Raw genomic sequence first — 23492 nt, forward strand, 5'->3', positions numbered from 1 at the left:
TGCTGGTATCTTGAGGTCAATGGCATATCAACATCTGTAGTCTCTGCATTGTTTGACTACTTTTCTCCCCTGTGTGTCATTTAGTATCTTCTGGAATCACAGCTACTATAGTGTGTTTTCCTTTAACTAATTGGAAAATAAATGTCCATTTCATTTATACAGTATAATGCTAGAACCTCATACACAAATTCTAAGAAACAAACAAACAAAAAATCAGTGCAAATTTGAAGTCAGTTGTTAAAATCAGTGCAGTTTTAAAAGGTTCAGTCTGTCATCATGATTTAAAATGATATCCAATCACATCCAAACATAAACGAAAACCTGCTCCTCGATATCAGGAACCATCATGTAAAATTTGGTGTTCAAATATCACTTACCAGTGAGTGAAGAATGGCAGTATCTACAGTTACAACACCTATTTGTGCCTTTAAATAGCCCATCTACTTTGAGTGTCTTGACACTTCCCTCAACTACTGAAGGAAATTATCAGATCCTTACAGAAAACTAAATCTATAACTGCTGTGTATAAATGTTTAATATATTTTAGTAAGGTAGAAGTTCAGGAACTTAGAGAGGTGTAGACTAGGGAATTAGAAGATATTCGCCCTAAACAATGGAAAATTGCTTTAGAATCCACATAAAATGTTTCCCTAGATTGAAATTTGTCATTGATTCAGCAAAAATTAATAATTCGTGTATACTGGACTCCATAATGATTGAACAGGAATGGACTGTTTAATGCAGAAAGATGTTGGAGGTGAGAATGTTTCTTTGAGGCTTATGATAAGGGAGTGTGGAGTGATATATTCCTTTTGATTTGTATCGGCAAAATTCTTGATATTCTCAGATGTTCATGTACTTTTAAACAATATTCCTGCTGATTGGGGTTTAATGGCTGGACAACAAAAGTGGATTTTGCAAGCACTTATGGTGGCTTAGAGGCTTATACTTCAAGCCTGGAACGCTAAATACCCACTGTCTGTTGGGCAATGGTCTGATGACCTTACCAGGCTACATTAGGATATATAGGCATCCCCCTCCACACTTATTGCGGGGGTTACATTTCGGGGGCCCACAAACCTAAGTGAAATCGCATAAAGTGGGGAACACCCCCTAAAAAGCCTATAAATGCCTATTTTTGCCTGCTCTGCAGAACCCTCTCCCATGCTCTCTCCAACCCAGACTCAAATATCTAGAGTTGAAACTCTAGGGTTGGCTGGAGTCTAGAGGACGTGCGGGAAAGTGGCAGCTGCTGCAGCTGCGCTACCCCACATGTCACATGTCAGCTGTGAGTTGGGGAGGCTGAGCAGCCTACACAAGGCCCCGCTGTGTCTCAGGTCTCTTTGAGGCTTCTTCTACCCTCACAGACATCCTCTTTGGGCTCAGGGGAAGGTCTCCTCGTGAGCCACAATAACTCTTCAGCTCTCTCCTGCCATTTCTTGATACAAGTCTAATTATTAATTTATTTTGCAGCATCATACAGCGGTTGCATGCAAGTAGAATGTGTGTGAGCGGTGAAGATGCCAGTATTTCATATAAAATAAAAAAATTCCTTCCAGTAGCACCAACTAAGTTTGTTATTGGTATGAGCTTTCGTGTGCATGCACACTTCTTCAACTGCTTGAATAAGGATCTCGTAACAAACTTAGCTGGTCTCTAAGGTCCTACTGGAAGGAATTTTTTTATTTTGTTTCGACTACGGCAGACCAACACGGCTACCTACCTATATTTCATATATGCATGAATCTCATGTGGATACTGTCAGGAACTGGGCAGAGGAGGAATGGTGGAGACTGCCTCCCCATCCTGACCCTTCCAGGGAGGGGGAAGAGGAAGACAGTATAGATTTACAACAATGGTTTGTGAGAGGTCACAGCTCAGAGGCAGATGAGGGGGAAAGTTGGGAAATAATGGGAGAGGAGGAGGAGGCAGAAGCAGAGCAGCAGCTGACTGACGCAGTGTCATTAGAAAGCATCCCAGACCCTCCATCTCCCAGAACCTTGAAAGTAGGTGAGCAAAGAGCTCAAAGACAGAGGGCACGTAGCAGCACCCATAGAAGTGACGAATGAGAATGTGGAAGAGAAAGAGGGTGGAGATTCACTCGGGACAATGCCATTATCCAAGAGGCTGGTTTCTATAGCATCTCTCTGTAAATATTGAAATAAAAAAAGGATGGTAAGAAACCTTTCCTTGTCTTTATACTTTCCTGGGCAATCAGCCAGGAGCCACTGACAGCATCCTGACAGATACCTATTTAGACACCTGCACAACTTTTATTAACTTATATGTTTAATTTAAGATCCCTGTACTGAAGGTTACTGTATTTGTGAAGTGAATTAATGGTGATTTACTGTAATTATTGGCATTTCCCCTTCTTTTTAATCACTTTGCTCCTCCCTTTGTGCATGAGCAAAACATGTGCATGAGAAAGCTACAGTTAACCATAGTTTCAGGTCACATCCAAACCCAAAACCAAGATTCAGAAGTTAACTTTAAACAATGAATTTGATCATCTCTACATCACCCGTGATAAATCACACACACACCGCCCTGATGACATTAATTTTAGCGTAAGTAACTAACCTGAGCCATTGGGATGGAACAGGCTACAAGTAGGTAAGTACAGTAAATACATAAAAGCTTTAGACTGCAATCTTAGAAAAACTTACCTAGGAGTAAGTCCCACTGAACTCAATGGGGCTTACTTATGGATACTGGTGCATAGGATGGCATTGCTAACCTTACAACACAATTGTCTTAATAGAAGTCAATGTATTTAAATACACTTTGATTTTATAGCTTTATTGTTATTTTATACTTCTGTGATCTGCCTTGGAATAATGATTTATCATTAAACGTAGGAGAGTTTCTCACATTTTCATAAGCGCACAGCTAAATAAAACTAAATAAAAGAAAGGAGTAGCAACCTCATCCTTTTCTGGACTTCCCAACATGTAAATGGAGAGCAAAAACAAGATCCATACAGGTGACATACCTTTATAAGCAGCTGCACTCGTTTTTGCAAGCACCTGGCCATAGATTCGTGCTGCTCGCGTTTTTTCCTCTCCTCCAGTAGCAGGCTCTGGGTCTTCAGCAACTCTTCTTGCAGTTGCTTCCGTGCCTTCTCTAATAGTCTAGCACTAGGAAAGACAAAATTACCAACATTGAACTTCTATCAACCTGACGCTTGGCTGTTTACTACAACTGGCAGGGGATAAAAGCACTTTAAAATGGGAATGACCACTTACAACTCCTTTCTAAGCTTCATTCCCTAACCACTCTCACTTGCCACCAGCAACCAGTTGTTCATAAGCATATTGTTGCATTGCACATTCACATAATGTTATTATTAAACCTTTGCATCCTACTTTTATTTGGGTGTGTACAAAAGGGCTTTGGAGACCCATTAATAGAATATATTGTTATGTGGCTCCAGTATTTTCTCTTCTAACATAGCCATGCCCACAAGATACTCCAAATAGTTGTGTGGGGAGTACCTTCTATACCTGAGATCTCAGAACCATAGCATTTATGAATGAAAATTAAAACATCACACTTTCTATCAGTGCCCAAGCATGCTGGGGAAAATAATGTGTGTTACCTGAAAATTTCCTCATAATATTGTTTAAAATTCTGATATTTAAAACTTCTAATATTTAATTTATGTTTTAATTTTTATGTTGTATATTTCGATTTTTAGATGGTGAAAAGCAGAATATTTTTAAATAAATAAATATAAATAACCATCTGTTTCTTTATAACAAAATATTTCTGTCTAAACTATATATGTATGTATGTATCTCTGACAAACCGAAACACAACTCTAGTATGACTGAATAATTTTTCTCTTTCCAGGCCTGTTTTTTTGTTATCATAGGAAACTAAGCATGTTCTGACCAGGAATGTCAATCAAATCCTCCTCCATCCACCACCTGATCCATATTTACATCTTAAATCTTTCAATGAATCAAAGAAGTATATGAAGGTTCCAGTTCAATTTGAAGCTATTCATATACCAATTTAATAGAGTGTAAAATAGATTATTTCCATTGTCATATCCAGGTGGGAAAGTTAATCACAAAGACTATAAATCTACTGCAGAAAATGGCTAATTTAATAACCGGAACATCACTATGCCCCTGCCCCCTTCTCTGTTTTAATTAATTAGTTACACAGAAAATGAAACCTTTGCCATAGAGTAGCATGTACATCTTCTTTTAAGAAACTATTATGAATACCAGAATTTTAAAAAAGAAGAAAAAGAAAAAAGACTCTCAAAAGGGGAAAGAGATGGCTTTTCTCCCCCTTCCAACTGCTAAGATATCAAAACACAGATGAAAAGACCCAATTTTATGCATGGTCATTCTTGGATAAACTAGCTGTTAGATGATACAAGTGAGAAAAAATGCATAGAGCTGAAAACAAAATTGGACTTCCAATTAATTTTCATTCTAGTTGGCAGAATGAGAGGACATAGAATTGGCAGGCCATGATCCACACTGGAGCCACAGCAGTTGAGCCAGTGCCATTTTATGTTACTTATGCTGTTTCAATTATGTGGGAGTTAAAATAATTGGCATAAATTGTTAAAGGAATAACACCCGTCTTAAACTTAACTGGTTTAAGAGCAAAGGTGGAATGAAAAAGCCAATGAAAAGATGGAAAGTGGCCATTCAGCCCACAAAGCTTTGTCTTATGGCCTGCTCATGAAACAAAAGTCACTGCTCTTTAGAGAAGAATCTCTGAAGAGCAGACAGAGTGCATTATCTCCCGATCAGGAAGATCAGAACAGTCAAAGTGATCTTTTATCTATCATTTCAACATTAACCACCACAATGCTAAGATCAGAGATAAGCCCTTAGGGAGATAAAAGATCCCTCTGGCTGCTCTTTAGAGGTCCTCTTTAAAAAGTAGCCAGAGAGATCTCTTACCTCCTATCTTAGCACTAAGCACCCCAGTGCTAAGACCAGAGATAAAAGTCTGCTGTCTTCTATGAAAGAATAAGCAGTAGGATTTCCCCCCAGTGCTACAGAAGAGGTGAATGGAAACTCTGCCTTTTACTCTGCGCAAAAAGATATGTACAAAGTAAAAGGCAGCATGTTGATCCACCCCATCCCAGCACAGAAATATAGAGGGCTTCAAATGCTGAGTGTGTGTGTGTGTGTGTGCACCTCTGCATGTGTGTTTGTGTGTGATTATGTGCATGTTTCAGTGTGAGAGTTCTGTGACACTGCATGCCTAGTGACTATGTGTGCTGTATGTTTTCTGAGTGTGTGCTGCATGGGTATGTTTGTGTGTGCTATATGAGTGGCATATGTGCTTGGATTGTGAGTGAGTCTTTGCTTGGCTAGTGTCTATGCACTTGTGTGTGCATAAATCAGTCACACCCACAGCTGGCATGCAGCCCTTGGAGGAGAAACTGATTTTACTCTGTGAACTGCCCTGAGACCTCCAGGTACAGGGCAGTATATAAATTCAATCAATGAAGAATAAGACGAAGACGAAGATGAAGACGAAGACGAAGAAGATGAAGAAGAAGGAGGAGGAGGAGGTGGTGGTGGTGGTTAGACGCTCCTGGTCAACAGCAGCATTCTCCAACCTTGGATGGTTTTGACTACAATTTCTATCAACCCCTGTCAGCATGACCAATAGTCAGGGATACTGGGAGCTATAGTCCTCCAGGAAGGGAAAGGTTAGCCTAGAGTGGCAAAACCACCATTCAGATCTCCATCTCTCCATAAAACAGTAGCCCCGAACCATTTGTGGTCGAGGGAACATTTGGAATTTTGTGACAGTGCCAAGGCACCAGAGACAAAATGACTGGTGCCTCCAAAAGAGCAGAAAAACACAAAATGGCTGAAATATGGAAAACTTTTTCATTTTCGGTTAACAAAAAAATGACTGAAAAATAGTGGTTTTCTAGGTATTGTAAAGTCTTGGTTGTTATGTTGTCTGTTATTGGTGTGGTGTTGTAGATTACAGCTAAAAAACAGGAGTAATTCTGAATAATCACAACCAGCCATACATATACATACAGTGGTACCTTGGGTTAAGAACTTAATTTGTTCTGGAGTTCTGTTCATAACCTGAAGCACCACTTTAGCTAATGGGGCCTCCTGCTGCCGCTGCGCAGCCGCTGCACAATTTCTGTTCTCATCCTGAAGCAAAGTTCTTAACCTGAAGCACTATTTCTGGGTTAGCGGAGTCTGTAACCTGAAGTGTATGTAACCTGAAGCGTATGTAACCCGAGGTACCACTGTACTCATAAATACAAAGACCTAATGCTGGCTTGCATGTGTTGTTTTTACTATATTATTCCACATTTTCAAAAAGTTTCTATAGAAGCTACCTGCCAACTGCTCTATGTGGCTGAGAGAAAAACAAAACAAATATAGCAGCAAATGGGTGGATCAAAGGACAATAATATAAGACAGAAGCAGGAAAAGTGAACTAAAGGGGAAATCAGCAGTTCTTTAGGACCCCAGAGATTCCTATTGACCAGTGTTCAAACAACTCACTTATCAATCACAGCTTTGACTTCATTCATTTGCAAACTGACAGGTGACAGAAGCCAGGATGTAGAAGGGTACCTGCACATTTTGCTTCATAACTTTCTTTATAAGTGGACTGGAGACTTACTTTAAAAAAAGAAAGAAAGAAAGCTCAAAGTCTGGGGTCCCTGGCAGTGTGCCAATGAAAGCTTTTGTGGGCATGAGGTTGGTGACCTTCATCATAAAAAATACATTCTGTTCCCCAGCTTAGTGTAGAAACAGTGTTTCCAAAATGATAATACAATGTTTTCATATGTATTTTCCTTTCTGCATTTCAGTTTAGAAAATTGCCAAAGTTCATTAGATTCAATCAAATGCAATTACATTTGGGTGCTTTTTCAATCGCTTCGACAACACTTGTCATAGCTCCATGAAAGAATAATAATAATAATAATAATAATAATAATAATAATAATAATAATAATAATATTTATTTATACCCCAAGAACAGTACTTCTGTCTTGTCAGGATTCAACCTCAATCCGTTAGCCACCATCCATCCTCCAACCGCCTCCAGACACTCACACAGGACCTTCACTGCCTTAACTGGTTCTGATTTAAAATGATAAAATATTTATCATTAAGTCCTTTCTGCCTGTTCCCATTGACTGTCATCCAATTACACTCCACATTATGACAACTGGGTGGTCTGCTGCCTAGCTCAATACTCTTCACTCCTCTTCCACCCAGAACTATGGGTCTTTCTACTGCCTAAATTTCAGAAAGGAAGAACCAGGCGCAGCAGAAGCTCCCAGGTTAGCTGCTAAGCAAAAGCAGTTAGATTAATTATTTTCATCATATTGATAACCAGCAAGCTTACAGTAGTTCTAGCAATTCAATCCAGTATGTCACTGCCCAAAGGAGACATAACCCTCCACACCCTTGCTGGATAAACGCCTGGCTCTTTTAAGTCCAATGCATCACATGATCCAAAACTTTCCTTTCTTTCTTTTTCAAAACTCATAAAAAATTAAACCTCACATCTGAGGAATGCATTGAACTATGGGAGCACTGGCATTTCCAGAAATCTTTGCAAGTTCAAAGTACATATTCCTGGCCTTAAAGAGGAAAAGCCATTTCTGTTTATCAGTCTATTAATGCTCCACACTGCCCCAAGTCTATTGAATGAAGATTCTTTGTGCTCCAAGCTGAGTATCTCTTTTACTGCTATGCTCTTCCCTTTCTCCAGACCACTTTAATATAATCTTAATGATAAAACTCCACTTTCAAGAAGTCCTCAGTCTTTCCAAGGACAATGAGTGACATAATGAATAGAGAGGCTATTACATGCGTTTTAATAGTTTCCCTCACACCTCAAAAAAATTACAGAAGTCACTGCAGGCTATCGAATACATAACAATCTACTATAATTTTCTTTTAAGTAACCCACCACCCCACAGATATAGCAAGGGGTGTCACTGAAAGTAATGACTAAAAACAAAAACAAATCCCTGTTCTGCTTAACTACTTGTTATAACAGCAATTGAGGTGACTGTCTTATTGTGCGGATGATAATGGAAAAAGTGCAAAAGGGCACAGTGAGAGTTGCACAGCAACAACAAAACATCTGGTGTGGGGGTATTATGCCAGGGTTAGCAGATCAGAAGGGACTTCAATAAATGACAGTCTTAAAATAGTAGAACACACACCAGGAAGGTTGCACAAAATTGGAATTGTTTTAAATAAATTTTTACTGTTTTGTCACTTGTTTGCTGCCCTGGGATCTTCTGGGAGGAAGGGCAGAATATACAGTACTTGTCCGTCTATAAGACGCCCCCTATTTTGGGGCTCAAATTTAAGAAAAAGGAGGGAGATGGCACAGAGTTGTTGAGCTTTTTTTTTTGCGAAGGATTGCCCACAGTTGTTGAGCAATTTTGGGGGGGCAGGGGGGAGGATGCCGAACCGAATATCACTCACCCAACTGGCAAATGCTAACAGTCGCAAGCGACACAAGCCAAATTGCCGAAGCGGCAGCCAATCCAAATCAGCCTTCGACACATCCACAAATAACCCTCCCGATTGACAAAGCAGCAGCCAATACAAAGCAGCCCTTGCAGCAGACACCGTTCACCCACCCAATCGCTAGCTCCTGCTCGCGGATGCACCCAATCGCCTGTCCCCCCTCTGCACTACCCATGTATAAGATGACACACCCACCCACCCCACTTTTTACTTTATTTTGGAGTAAAAAACCCTTGTCTAATACAAGGAAAAGTATGGTAAGTTGGGACTGTCAAGCACTTGGACAAAATTTTTGAATAATTAAGCATTTGGAGTGGTGATCTGTGATTAATGTAGGAAGCTGCTTTATAAACGTTGAGATTATTTGTCCATCTAGGCCAATATTCACTACTCTGACTGGCAGCAGCTTTCCAGGTTCTCAGGCAGAGGTGCTTTTTGATTATCCATCACCAGCTACATATAAAGTTGCCAATGACTGAACCAGAGACTTTCTACACACAAAGCATTGCTCATTCGTTGAGCTATGGTCCCTCTTCCAATATCAGCTGTAAAATATGGCTCACATTCTCCTGCTTTCAATTGAGGGAAGGGACCCGAAAGTTCATCAGCTTACTATGGCAGACTTATAAGCCCGAACGCAGATGCTAATAAGTGAAAATCAACTTATAAAAGTGAAAGTTGAACAGTGCCTCCCTCAGGTTCAAGTCTGAGCTGCCTGCCTGCAGCTGGCTATTGCAACCATCCAATTCCAAATCTAAATGCTTCAGAGTGTCATTACATTTTTTCCCTTGAAAAACAGAAATCAAAACAACTGAAACAAAACTGAGAATGAAATGGAGGGGGGGGCAAAGATTGAAATAATTACTAATCAAAGGAGAGGCCAGGACATGGAATGGTGAACCCACTAGCCATTTCAACCCAGTAATTTCTCTCCGTGTCGCCTCTGATGAGTTTTTTATTTCTAACATTTCATCAATTTGAATCACCAAATTCAATTTGCATCCACAGATAAACAGAGAGAATAGTAAATACTCTCATCTGACCTTGAAGTGAGAAAGAGAGAAAAATTGCCCTCCACTATTTCAACTCAATCCAAACCATAATAAATAATCCAATTTACCCCATCAGTTCCTTACCTGCAATCACACTGTTGTGCACTTCAGGAATGAGTTTTGATGCCTAGGCACAACATGGAAGCACACAATCCCTTCTCATACCATTACCTCCTAGCTGTTGCCTGTTCTTGCTGCAGAACACTTTGAAAATATAACTATTCGCTTAATAGTGTGCCCTCCACAAGGTACTAGGAACAACCATAGAATAAACAATGGGGACAAACAGTGTACCCTAAAACCATGCATCAATTATAGCAGGGATGGAGAACATGTGGCCCTCCAGACATGTTTAGACTACAACTCCCATCATCCCTCACCACTGGCAATGCTTGGCTGGGGCTGATGAGAGTTGAGAATCCAACAGTATCTGAGAGCTACAAGTTCTCCACTTCTGCACTAGAGTTCAAACCCACATTTTAAGTCCTAATTTTCATAAGCTGTCTGTGGCCCTTCAAGCTTCTGTCCAACCACCTTGCTTCTCCAGATCCAGGATCTGATTTAGTATCCTGTCTTTCTCAGAAGCCTCTGTGCCCCTTTCCCTCCCTAGCAGACTTCAAGAAAACTGCCCATCTCTTCAACCCACTGTGCTCTCTCTGTTGTCTGAGACATCCAGAAGGTAAATTCTACAAGTTATTCTCACCCACAGAATGCCAGTACTGTATATTTTTCAACATGGCTATCAGGCTAGACAATAATTAATTTATTAATTAATAATTAATTTATAAAAATAAATGCTATATCACAAAAAATATCAGAGTGATTTACAACAGTATCTATATTGAACAAAATACATAAAAAATTAAGATCAGAGACCATCAACTAACTATGTATTTGTAATTGCCTACATAAAGCCTGGCATAGTTTTCAGCAGGCATTTGAAGGTTGAAACAGAAGGCACCCCCTGAATCTCTCTTGGCAGAACATTCCATAGGACTGGGACGATGACATAAAAGGCTTCATTTTGTTTTGATATATGCATAAAAGTACTGTATTTGCAGAAGTCAAGACTGGAGAACTCCCCTGTCATTGTTGCAAGCCCGGGGCTGGTAACCAGGTCACCTAGCTCATGTCACTAGGTCAGACAGCAGAAATCATGCTTCAGGACACAACACACAGCAACACAAGTGCCAAATCTGAAAGAAAAGCTGTTTTCAAGATTGAGCAGTCAGGTATGCAATTCAGCTCCACAGTGTTTAAGCAAAGGAAAGGAAAGTACAAGAAAGTACAAGAAGCTTCTGGGAGACAAGGGACAAGAGCAGCTGTGACACCTCACTGGTACTGTAAAAGCCTTGAGACTGCATTTACATTGGCGTTCAGGAAAGTGGCTGCAAAAAAAGGAGAGATTTAATACTGCTGAATGGAAGATTGTCAGTGAGACTTGTTGCAATGCTCCTGACAAGAGGACAATAACTTATTTAAAAAAAACAAGTAGGAATAGAAAAATGTTAAGAACTTACAACAAAAAAACCATTAACCCCAAAACCTTAAAACCAGCACGGTACTTTAGTGACAAAAAGCCCTCACAGAATCATGACTCATTACTGCTTTATGAATACTCCACAGGACTGTCTGAGCTGACCTTTTTCAATCAGACTTAATTTTGAATGCATATTACTGTCCTCCAGCAGGAAATGAGCATCACACATTGCTGGTCACCCAGTTTTATGATCTGTGTGTTTTTATTTCACAAATTGCTAGTCCTTTGCAATTGGGAGAGAGAGAGAGAGAGAGAGAGAGAGAAGAAATCAATCAATCTGTGAGATGCCTCTTCACTGACCCTGAATAAAATGATATTGTTTCAACTCAGTAACTACACTGCAGCCTTTAGTCTCAGGATACTAGACACAGTTGTTATACCAACCTCAGAATTTCTAACAGATGGTTCCTCACAAATGATAGCAACACTGAAAACAGGCAGTAGAAAATGAGCAAGCAGGATGAGAACGCAAACATATGATTGGGAGGGAAAGAGCCACCTAATTCAATAAGGGAAGGGGGGAAAATATGTCACAAAAATAAATCTCACCCAGCATTATTATTATATTTCCAATAGGAAACATTTCAACTTGCACACAGACACTCAAAATTAGAAGACAACCTTCTGAACAAGAATCTGTATAGTACAGAGGCTAGAGCAGAGTTTACCAAACTGTGTTGCGACACATTAGTGTGTCAGCTACAGTGTGTAGGTGTGTCGCACAAGCATTCCCTGTGCTCCTCCCAGGAATGAAAAAGGGTTAGTTTAACCTCCGGTTTCCTAGTAAAACTGAATTACTCTGTTGTGAAATGATGCATGTCTAAAAAGTATTGTCGCCAATATGAAAAGTTTGGAAAGCGCTGGGTTAGAGTGTCAGACTACAAACTTGAGGAACTTGAATTCAAGCTTCCATTTTAAATCATGAAGCCCCCAAAGTGACCTTTGGCAAATTGCCATGCTTGCAACCTAGATTTACCTGACAAGGTTATTCTAAGGGGAAAAGTGGATGCAGGCAACTCCTCATTTGTGTGTGACCTCTGACGTGTGTGCCATTTTCAGCACCAGAAGTGGGCAGAATGGGACAGGCTTACTCATGTCCCGATGACACATGATGCCTCAAAACACAACCCCCTGTAAATGGGGAGTTGCCTGTATATGGTACAAATATAATAAAAGCATACATTTATACAGCCTGACACTTAGCTGTTCAGGACTGCCCAACATTCTTTGTTACTGGGACGTTAGTTCAATTTCAGGGCGCTGAAAGTTAACTGTGAAAGATAACGCTGAAAGATTATTTAATGTTACACATAATATGTAATACATGCCCGATTGTGGCATTTTCCTCCTTTTTTAATTTAACAACAACCAATGTACAAAATGCATTTGTCATTAGAGTATATATTTCCAAGTTTTCTTAATGTGCTAATATTAGTGCTTTTTCCCTCTTGCATATAGTCAAGAAGACTGTGGCATTTTAAACTCAGTGGTTAAAATAACAGGTAACTGATAACTTAGGGGGGGGGGGACAGGAGGAGTAAATTGCTACCCCCACCCTTTCATAAGGCTTTTGTAGAATATACTGGGATTAAAAAGCAACACAATCTCACTGAAGGAGGCCATTCTGAATCACAATAATCTGCAATTCATTTTGAGATGGCCCACATTTCTTCAGATCTACACGCACACCAATGCATGTGTGCACATAGGAGCAAGCAAACAAGCAAGCACAAGCACACACACATGTGCATACACTTCTATATAGAACAAAAAGGGTTGTCTTACATAGGTGGCAAAACTCTTTGCAAATTGATGCCACAAGCCTTTCTTTTTCTCTTTAAAATACCTTTAAACTTTTATGTAACTAATAACTAGGTTTGTGCTGGCAGAGTGGAGTGAGTGGAGACAACCCACAATAAGATCCCTTCCTCCGTACAGGAGAAAATATTTCTAGATAAGCATATAGCATTTATAAATGCTAGATTTTTATATTTGACTTACGACTGACTTATGTGCATGTACCTGGACTGTAATCTTTTAGGCAGTTTATATTATAAGAGGCAGAAGGCTTTTCTAGTATCTTTAAATGAACCTTCCACAGCATATATTGCAAATGTGCCTGGGGAATGCACACACCCTGCTTAAGCTTCACATACCACCAATGAGCTGAGAGGCTGCAGTGTGACCCAAGTTGTCAAATCTGGATATTCAAGAGCTGACAGCCTCTCAGCCCATGCCCATTGCTGAGCAACCCCAGAGTGGTACATATGAAGCCAGGCAAAAGAAGAAAACTGTGACAACTGAAACCCATGTTTCTTCCTGTCCCTGAGGCAACCCCAGATCCCAATTAGCAGGTCTGATACTGCTGTACCCTACATCTCCCACAATCAATACAAACACTTCAGCAGCCAACAGTAGATAGCTTAAGCTCAGTGCTCCTTTCGATCAGCACCTGTGTTCCATTATAATCTTCCCTGCTGCCTCCAAAACAGCCGATTAATAAAGCCCATTCTTTCTGTTTATTTCCTTATTGATCTTACTGTCCCCCCACATACAAAAGAGAAGTCAATGCAGTTGGTGTCCAAGTCCACCTTGGCAGTTTTCCTACTCCAGTGCCTCCCAAACAACTAGGTGTTTGTTTGTTTTTTTGCCCTACCTACTAACCACATGCCATGTGGCTAAAGGACTACACACAGTGACATTGTCATGAAACATTCCTTATCTCCAGCTTTATCAGCAGTGACAAATCTTATGCTTGCATCAGCAGACTAATGAGTAAGGAAACAGGTGATATAAAAGGCTTGCAAAGTGCATTGCAAAGTGAAAAGTGGAGGCTCCAAATCTCTCCCACACAGGTGAAAAACACAAAAGACCAAAGGTATGTTCCTACACACCAATCATTAGATCCATCAGTCATGCAGCCGGCTTATTAATCTCCTGTTCTCTCTCATCTGTGCTCCTTGGCTTGGGGCTCAGAAAGTTGACACTTGACTTGAAAATGCCAACCCTAAGCAGTTTATTTCCTCTTGAACTTTAAGAACTGACTGAGATAGGAGTGACCTTTAAAAAGGCATGGCTAGTTCTATATAAAAATGATAGGCGTATTTTCTGCTTACACAGTATGGAAACACACTAAACAAATCCAATATGCAAACACTTATTCTTTTCAGGAGCTAACAGAAATCCAGGCTCCCTCAGCTTAAGAAGCAGGGGTTCTATTGTGGCAAGCATAAGATCTGTTGACTTAATATGCAAAGCTCAAGCAAGGAAATACTGTATATAAAAACAGCTCTATAAGAATGCAAAGAGACCTGCTAGAATTGAGCAAAGACCTATCTAGTCCAGCATCTTGTTCCCACAGTGACCAACCAGATGTTGATGGAGAGATTACAAAAAGATCAGTAGTACAGCGCTCTCCAGCAGTTGGCAGCCAATACAATAAGCCCACAATTTACACACATTTAACTTGTGCATATTCAGCTTTACATACATGGCAAATGAATGAATGACGGGTGGAAAGGGGGTAGGTGTCTGGGGGGAAGGACTTTGGCAATCTTACCCACAAATGTGTTTTGACTACATGCAATTTTGGCTGTGGGGTGGTGCCCAAAACACAATACCTGTGTAACTTGTGGGCTTACTGTATTGATCTGTTAGCATCTCTTTAGTTAAACTGAGGGTGGAGCACAAAGCAAGGTAGAGCTGCAGGCAGCACAGAAGACTGCTCAAAGCATCAATTATTTAGTTTATATCCAAATGCCTTTTCTAAGACAGGGGTCTGAGGCAATGTTTGTAATATCATCTATAAAACGAAGAGTGTATGCTTTTTTCCTTTTAAAGTATTGTTTATTCATACACAAAGCTCTAACTTTGAGAACTGTTTTCTTTTGGAGTTTTTTTACCACCACCCCTTACCAAGTTGTTTAAATGGCTGGGGTGGATTAAAAGGTCTCTACAGTATACGGGGGGCAGGGGGACCCATAAAGACAGTACACAGCCTTGCTGTGGAGGATATTACATAGCTGGGGTGCCGCTATTATGAATGCCCTCCCTCTGGTGGTCACTAGCCTCACTTCACTTGGTGGAGGGACACAGCTTCTAAAAAGGACCTTAAGCTTTAGGCAGGCATATGTGAAAGAAAGAAATCTTTCAGATAGCCTCATCCCAAGCCACTAAAGTCTTTAGAGGTTAAAATGAGCACTTCATATAGGACCCAGTAATGGATTTAGAAGGAGTACAGCTGGCTGTTGTTGTTGTTGTTGTTGTTGTTGTTGTTGTATTTATACAAAACTCTTCATCTGAGGATCACAGGGCAGTTTACAGTAAAAAAACACAAAGATAAATAACATACGGTAATAGCAAAAGAAGCAATACCCCATCACACATAATTTAAAATCACATAGATTGTTTAAATAGTTGATAAAGCTAATGATGGCATATAGTGGATGCACCGTCCCAAGTTAATAATATTGTAGCTCTATTTTGGACCAACTGCAAGCTGTATTTCAGACAAACTTCCAAAGGCACTTTGGGGGAACCCTATGCTACGTGAAAACCAGAAGACATAATGCCTCTTCTAAGGAAGTGCCTGCAAGCTGTGGGTTTTGTTATGGTACTTCAGTGTCTTGGCTCCTGCTTCTCAGTTCTGCTCATGTATGCAGGGCAGTACATGGACCAAAAGCAATTCTTTCCTTCATGAGTAAAGCTGCAACTAATAACTGAAATTCCATGTACTGAAAAATTTCACGCTTTCAAAATTCCTCAACACAATCACACACACATTTGTGTCCCACAAAGTTCGACAACAACAAATGGAGTTGCTTGTTCGGTGTTTTGGAGGGTGACACTTGGATTTTTAAAATAAAAAAAAAATTAAAAAGCACTTGAAAAGATTAACAGTAAAAGTGTTTAAATGGTATAAGCATGGCTGGAAGAAAGAGGGCAGAGAGATACTACTGCCTTCTGCATTTCAACTTTATCTTTGCAAAAAAATTACCTTTTATTGAAATAAAGTAAGACTGCCAATAGAAGTTACACATATCCAATCCAAATCTTTATTACAGTTATAGACCAGCATAAGATAAAAGGACCTCCATACATAAATAAAACATGCTAGATAGACAATAGGGCAACTGCAGAAGTAGAGGGTGCACATACTCATACTCTCAGTTGCAGTAGACCAGCATAAGATAAAAGCACATAAATCATGTAAATCAAATCTTTAGTTTTAGACCTGCTGTGTGGCACATACTATCCTCTGACATATGTCAATCATAGCAGCATAATATCTGGCAACTGAATATGTTGTATGAGGATTTATATTTTGGAGCAGTAAGGAGATATAGAGTTACCCTGTGTGTCCTGGAAATTCAGGTATTATTGGCAGGATAAACCTAGCACATATGTTTGTGTAATACTGGCAGTGGAGAAAAACATGTTCAATTGTTTCTATGTGCCCAGAGCCACAGAGGCATTTCCCCCCCTCATAAGGTGTATTTCTGAAATGACCTTCCTGGATGGCTGAAGGGAGAGCCTGGCAACAAGCAAGAGTGAAAGCTCCTTGCTGTTTTGGTATTTCCAGATTAGTGAAATATGCCATTGGGGAGGGGAGGTTTCACTGGTAATGTAATTGGAGGACCTGATTATATCTGACTGACATTCTATATCAAGCATAGACTGTTTAATGGTTTCTTTGGCCTGTTCACAGCATGGCCCATGCTAACTAAAAGCTGTGGGGTAAGACTTAGAATTAACATTTTGTCTACCACTGCTCATTTCCATGTTGTTTGAAAGCCATCCTTTATAATTAGTGAGGCAAGGCCATGTGGTTAAAAGGATAGTCTAAGCCAGAAATTAAGTGTGGCCATCCACACCCTAGCCTCTGCTCTTACAAAACCTGTCTCAAGACATAAGGTGGCCTTTGAAACATATTTTGGCACTTGAAGAACTGATCTTAGGAACTTAGATTGTACTAGTTCCAGTGATGTGAGATTAGTGAAGGGGCCTAGTTGGGATTCATATAAAAGCTGAGCAACTGACTTTGCTTCAAACGGTTTAAGGGCTGCGGGTCCTAAGATATTTAAGTATGGCAGTTGCACTTCTCTGTGCATTCTTGGCAATATAGTCCCCATGGGCTTTTCTGTTTCCGGAAGCATGGAGGACTATCCGAAGTTACACAGAGTTATTCAAATCTCAATAAATCCAGCGATGTACTGGATACTTTACAGGCTCACTACTGGAATGTTTAGACTTTCCAAATCCTTGCTACTGTTAGCATTATTTTTATTACTGAAGAGAGTTTAAATTATCAGACTTCACATCAGATTTAAATAATTTTGCATTTGTGTTTCACATAAGAATACACAAACTGTTTAGACTGTAAAGCATTTGTTTATAAAATACTTACTATTATGGGTCCTGTTTCCTAAATATAAACTTCCACAAGAATCAACACATATGAAAGTACAATTTTATCATTTAAGATAAATTAAGAAATCTATCCTTATTGCTAACAACACAGTAATTGAGGCAATTAAATATTGCAATACAGTTCTTTTCATTGGAGATGTTGGCTCTCCTCCTGACCAATTCCCTTAGGGACTTAATTAGAGCCATCGACTCTAGTGATTTTGTTGCCAGTCTCACAATAATTGCTGTCTGTTTGTTTTGTATGTCTGCTATTAGATGAATGCCTAAGTAAGCCAGCTTTTTTCTTTCCTTTTTTTTTTTTTTTTTTTTTTTGTAGCAGTTTCTAGCCCTCATGATAGAGGAAAGAAAAGACCTGTGACTTCTCAATGCCATACTATAAAAACAAATAAGGAAATTACCAACACAGGGTACAATAGGAACAATCCACACACAGCCTTGCAATTACCCACTCTAGGCTGCTCTCTAAGTCAAATCATTCCCACTAACAAATCACTCCCACTAACTAGGTTCACATCAGAGGGGGAAGCTATCTTCGAATATACAGAAATATGCTGTCAAGCCAACCTGAAGATGTGTGGTCATGTAGAAGGAATGTGAGACTTCCACTTGCCTGCAGCCATATATCCATGAACCAGATAAGCTAGGGGAAGGACTTTCACCTAAAGAAACAAGCAACCACTAGGAAGTTGCTAACTGGTCAGGGGAAAGGGGACTGCAGAGAGTAACTTTTTCCAACCTTGTGCCCTCTGTATGTTGTTGGACTCAAACGTCCATCAACTCTAGCCAGCATGGCCAATATGAAGGATGAGAGAAGTTGGAGTCCAACACCTGGAGGCCCACAACTTCCCCATCCCCAACTGAAAAGATTGAAACTAATTCCACTACATTTGCAAAGGAAAAGCATGTACCACTGTAAAAGGAAGAAAAAGTCTAAGAAGTGACAAGTGACCTTCATGCAGATCATATCTCTCTTGTTAGTATTATGGCTACAAGAAGTGGCCTTTGGCCTTTGGTGACATCATCACTAGTATGATTCCCCTCAATAATGGCAGCAGAGGGGAAAAATCAAATTCCCAGTTTGGTTTCTTCGAAAATCTTTAACACCACATAAATCATACTTGTACTTGGGCAAGGCACAGGTAACAAGGTGCAGTAGGTGCATAAGAGGTAAAGATACATGGCTAAATGCAAGTTAAGACATTTTGGAGGATAGGGTAGTCACAGCACAGCAAGCAATCAACCAGAGTTTTGGGATTGGGGAAGTAAACAGGCACTCATTCAAGTGAGCTGAACTTGTGAGGTTTGTTCGTACTTGCACTGACATCTCAGTGGCCTTGGAGTTGAAGTCAGTGCCAGCTCAGCTTCTGATTTACTCAGTTGCCTTGTGTGGAAGAAGAGGCTCCTCCTTGGCAGGAGGTTTCAGGGCAATTCCACAGCAGGAGGTTTCTGACTAGCTGTTTCCCATTCACAGGAGAACACGCTGCTGCCAACCTGCTTGGTCCCTCCCATGGATCCAGTACTCCACTCCCTCAACTACTAGCTTCCTCCTCAAGTTCAGACACTTCTTGGGGTCCCAATTACACCTCCCCCATCCTTCTAGGACCCTTCCCAGGGTCCTCCAAGTCCAACTCCCTGAGCTCTTCCCATTCCTTCTCAGGATCCAACCATCCCCTCTATGACATCTACAGAGGACTCATGATCCAAGTGCATTTAATATAGCAATTGCAAGAAGAGCAAGCCAAGGTTTGTCTAATTGTGGATTACAGATAGGAAAAGGTTTTTTGTATGAACCAGGCAAGAGAATCATGCTAATTATAATGCGGAAAGCATCTATCTACAAACTGCTTTGCTGAAAATGTCTTTAAAGTATACCATCTGTCTGCAAGATTAACACTCAAACACTGCAGGTATCCCATATTCATATATGTTAGCAATACATTGGTAATAAGCAAAAATGCAGGTCAGAGTGCACCTCGTCTCAACTTTCAAAATATGTTTGGCCAGATGGATGTATATTCAGCAGGGATTTTGTTTTTGAAACATCTGCACAAATATAAATGTGGGGGCCTTGTATTTTCTGTGTTATGAATCTACAAAACAATTTACCATCTACAAAGACAGCAAAGGGAAGTTTGAGATTAAATGTGGTTCTTATTGCTAAATATGAAATAATGAGCTAACAAAAAAGACAAAACAAATAGTTACTTCCATCAAATAAATATCCCACAAACGCATCTACAATGACGTTACACCATAACAAAAATTAATTGCCCCAAACTTGGAGACAAACCAGGACTGCTTGGCCCATGGTCAGAGGAGATGGGAATTGTAGCCCAGGAACATTTGGAGGTCCACAGGTTCCCTATCCACAAGACAAAGAGTTAACAGGCTCTTTGCAATAGTTTAATTACCTCAGCAAGAACTGTACTACTTAAACTAGGGATGGAGAATAGTGTGTGTTGAATTTTTCAACTTTTTAATTCCAAAAATGAGGGGTCCTAAAAAGCTGCAACATGACCCAAGAATTCAAAAGATATTGTCATTTTGGTTGGTAAATAACTATATAAGAATATTGACTTTTATGTGTTTTTGCAGAATTTCCAATAATTTTAAACTTGTCTTATTTTTTCCATGGAAAAATGTGTGTAAAATTACATAAAAATCATTAAAAATGATTGCCAAATATTTGCAGTTATATTATATATGCCTGAACATAAGACAAGAAGTGGAAGCGGCAAGAAGACGAAAGAAGGCAGCTTGCTGAATATAAGCAGAGAAGGAAGCAGAATGCTTTAATACATCAAATGATATAAGTTTCTATGCTGATGAAAATGAAGAACAAATAGCTGGTGCCCAAGATGGAAATGATAGAAGTTATGAATTGACATTAGGAAAACCAAGTACGGTTTCCACTTCTAATAAAAAGACGGAGTAAAAACACATTAGGAATACATAATGTTGCTATGCAGAGCATCAAATAAGGTGTTGGCCTGTGTGCCACAGCTGCCCTCACAACTGCTGCCTTTATCACGATAAAGTCTAGAGGGCCCAAGAAAAAGTTATGAAATCCCAGGAGCAGGAATTTGAATATCTTTGTCAGAAGGGTGAAACTGATTTGCATCTTCTTGGACGGCTGTGAAGATGCAACTCAAGTTATACTGAAAGCAGCAAGAACAGTGTGACACAAGGCCAGTAGTTTGGAAAGGGGCTGCCTGAAGAAAGCCTCAAGGGTCAAACAGAGGCTTCATGAGCCATACCCTGCCCCTAAGCCTGGGATCCAAACACAGATTACTTTTTTTTTTTTTTTTTTTTAGTTCCTGCACTGCGGGAGGGGGAAGAGTTGTTTCTGCTCTGCCAGTCTGATCCGAAGGGTGGGATGACTCCTCCCGCAGGAAGAAGAGGCAAGAGACTTTGAAGACCCTGCATGTCAAGGCAGAGGGAGGAATCATCCTATTCACAGAATGTCATCCAACTTAATCTACAAATAGATATTCACAGTAATAATAAATTTCCTTTTTTGCGTGTATTAGTCATGAGTTTCTTAAGTTAAATATCATGTGTGTTTATATAAACAATTTCTAAAAATAAAAAAATTAATTGTTCATTTTAGTGAAGGTGCTAGACCCTCTCTCTCTCCAACCATAATCTGGGTTGTAGCCATTGCTAGCCCTACTCAAAGTAGAGCCATCAAAACTAATATACATGGCTAACATAATTTCAGTGGGCTCTTAGTTGGATCCAACCTTCAGGTTTTAACTAGAAACATCAGACAACCTGACCACCAGCATAGAAGGAAGGAAGGAAGGAAGGAAGGAAGGAAGGAAGGAAGGAAGGAAGGAAGGAAGGAAAGAAAGAAAGAAAGAAAGAAAGAAAGAAAGAAAGAAAGAAAGAAAGAAAAGGGGAGGGGCTGGGAGAGAAAGAGAAGGAAACAAATTCAATACAGTAGCCTGAGTGATGTGTAGTCACTTTCATGAGACTCCCTGCTGAAATGTGCAAACAGAGAAATTGATTTTGCCTCATTTAATTGCTGTTATTCTCAACAGTTTTAGAACAGTAAAGTAATGGTACAGCAGGAAAGAGCCTCAGGAAACTCTTGAGTGGTCAGCTATGTTTGGGAGGTGTGGAGAGGGAGAAACACTCATGTTTTAGAAAAGCAAACAAACCACAATCCCATTAGAACACCAGGTCCTTCATTATAAGACACATCTGAAACCATTTTTTCCTGAAAGAGAGTTTCACTGCATCATTGAAAAACTAGCAGTATATTTGGGGCATGTGTTTTAAGCGGCCTGCTGCTCCAAACAAGAAGTTTGAGTGACATGTCTGTGTGTTAAAATAATAGATAAGCCCTTAGTGAACCACAATAGCCCAGTGCTGTGTTATTCAGATAGAGAAGTATGCATCTTTCAGCTCAAGATTTGCAAATTAGCAATCTTTTGCAAGTAAAGAAAGGTTGCTTGACTGCCCACTTCGTTATGAGGAGGATCTTAATCCGATTTCTGAGACCAATAAATGGCCTGAAAATTATGGAGAGAAATTTGCCCCATGTTTTGGAGGAAGGGCAGGTTCAAGTACAGCCTTCCTCAACCCAGTGTCTCCCAGGTGTTTTAAACATTCTCATCAGCCCAGGCCTCATAGCAGAACGAGGTTAGAAAATGCTATTCTACTGTTATGCATTATTTTGGCATTCACATAGAGATCACATGTAAACCCCCCACCCCAATACACCCCTAAATCTTCCTGTGCATCAAAGGGAGAAAGGTTCCGTTTAAAAATGCAAGGGAAGAGTCTCGTGTCTGAATCTTTCCTTGTATATATTTTTGATTTATTATTATTTAACAAGACAGCAACAAGTGAAAAGCCAAGGAGAAGAATTCTAGCCAAGTCTCTCACTAATTTCTGTATTTTTAATATGTAGATTTATGGAGGAGGGGCATTCAAACATGAAACTTTCTCCCATATTCTGAAAGGGTACAATCCCAGTGCTATGCTGGGGACTGGAGCTGGTTTCTCTCTCTCACTCTCTCTCAGCTCTTAATGTTTGCAACACCAGCACAGACACACGCAAACAAATTAATGGGAAACAGCCTGCTATGCTGACAGTCAGCTTGAGGAAGGGGGAAGAATGTCCTTATTTCAGATATGGGAAGACAAATGAGATTAGTCAAAGAAGGTTAGTAGTACTGTTCCTAAGTTATAGATGAGCAGCTGGGTATTCCTCATTATAACACTGGAATCTGTGAGACAAAGGGTACACAATGATGGTGATTTATTGGACAGGAGAGAAGGTGGCAGTGATGGGAGCAGCAGGTGGCAGGTATAACTATTTTTTCTTTATGTGACAAGAAGCACTATTCTTCATCTATCTGGTCTAGCATCGCATACAGCAATTGCTTTGGACAGACACTATTTTCCACATTTCTACTCTACGCTTGATTTTATTGATTGATTTGATTTGTACACCACTCTTCAACAGGTTCCCTGGGTGACTTGCAAATGTTTAGTATTGCAATGAAACAGATTAAAACAGTAAGGCCGTTTTGCTGCATGTTTGGGGTTATCCCATTTTATCTTCACAACCATCCTGTGGGGTAGGGGTAGGCTGAGAGACAAGTGACTGACCCAAAGCGATTTTCATGTATGAACAGGGGCTCAAGTAAAGATAAAGATCCAATCCTACCTTCTCCAATCTATTATCTCTGTGTACAACCTTTTGGGGAAAAGATCAGAGCTTTAGTAAAGTGTGAGTGTATGTGTGGTGTTTATTTATCTGTCCCCACACAGGATGATTCTCCAGGCTGCTGTAGCTCAGTTATTGATTGAGATATGCTTTGTATGCAGAAGACCCCAGGCTAAAAGCTTGTCATACCCAGCTAAGGCTAGAAAAGACACTGGTGTGACACAGTGTCTTTTCTAGGAGCTGCTACTAGTCAGCCTAGATAATACTGAACTAGATGT

General features: G+C 40.0%; 1 protein-coding gene across 2 annotated transcripts in view; it reads right to left on the reverse strand.

The window, feature by feature from the left end:
* The window catches only part of MAD1L1 (mitotic arrest deficient 1 like 1), a 447749-nt gene that overhangs the window by 334368 nt on the left and 89889 nt on the right, over positions 1 to 23492 (reverse strand). For both annotated transcript variants that reach the window (XM_028706084.2, XM_077918712.1), the window contains exon 11: positions 2996 to 3140. In XM_028706084.2, the coding sequence (XP_028561917.2) occupies positions 2996 to 3140 (145 nt within the window). The remainder of the gene's footprint in view (positions 1 to 2995; positions 3141 to 23492) is intronic.

The sequence above is a fragment of the Podarcis muralis genome, chromosome 14, assembly GCF_964188315.1.
Source record: "Podarcis muralis chromosome 14, rPodMur119.hap1.1, whole genome shotgun sequence".
NCBI lineage: Eukaryota > Metazoa > Chordata > Lepidosauria > Squamata > Lacertidae > Podarcis > Podarcis muralis.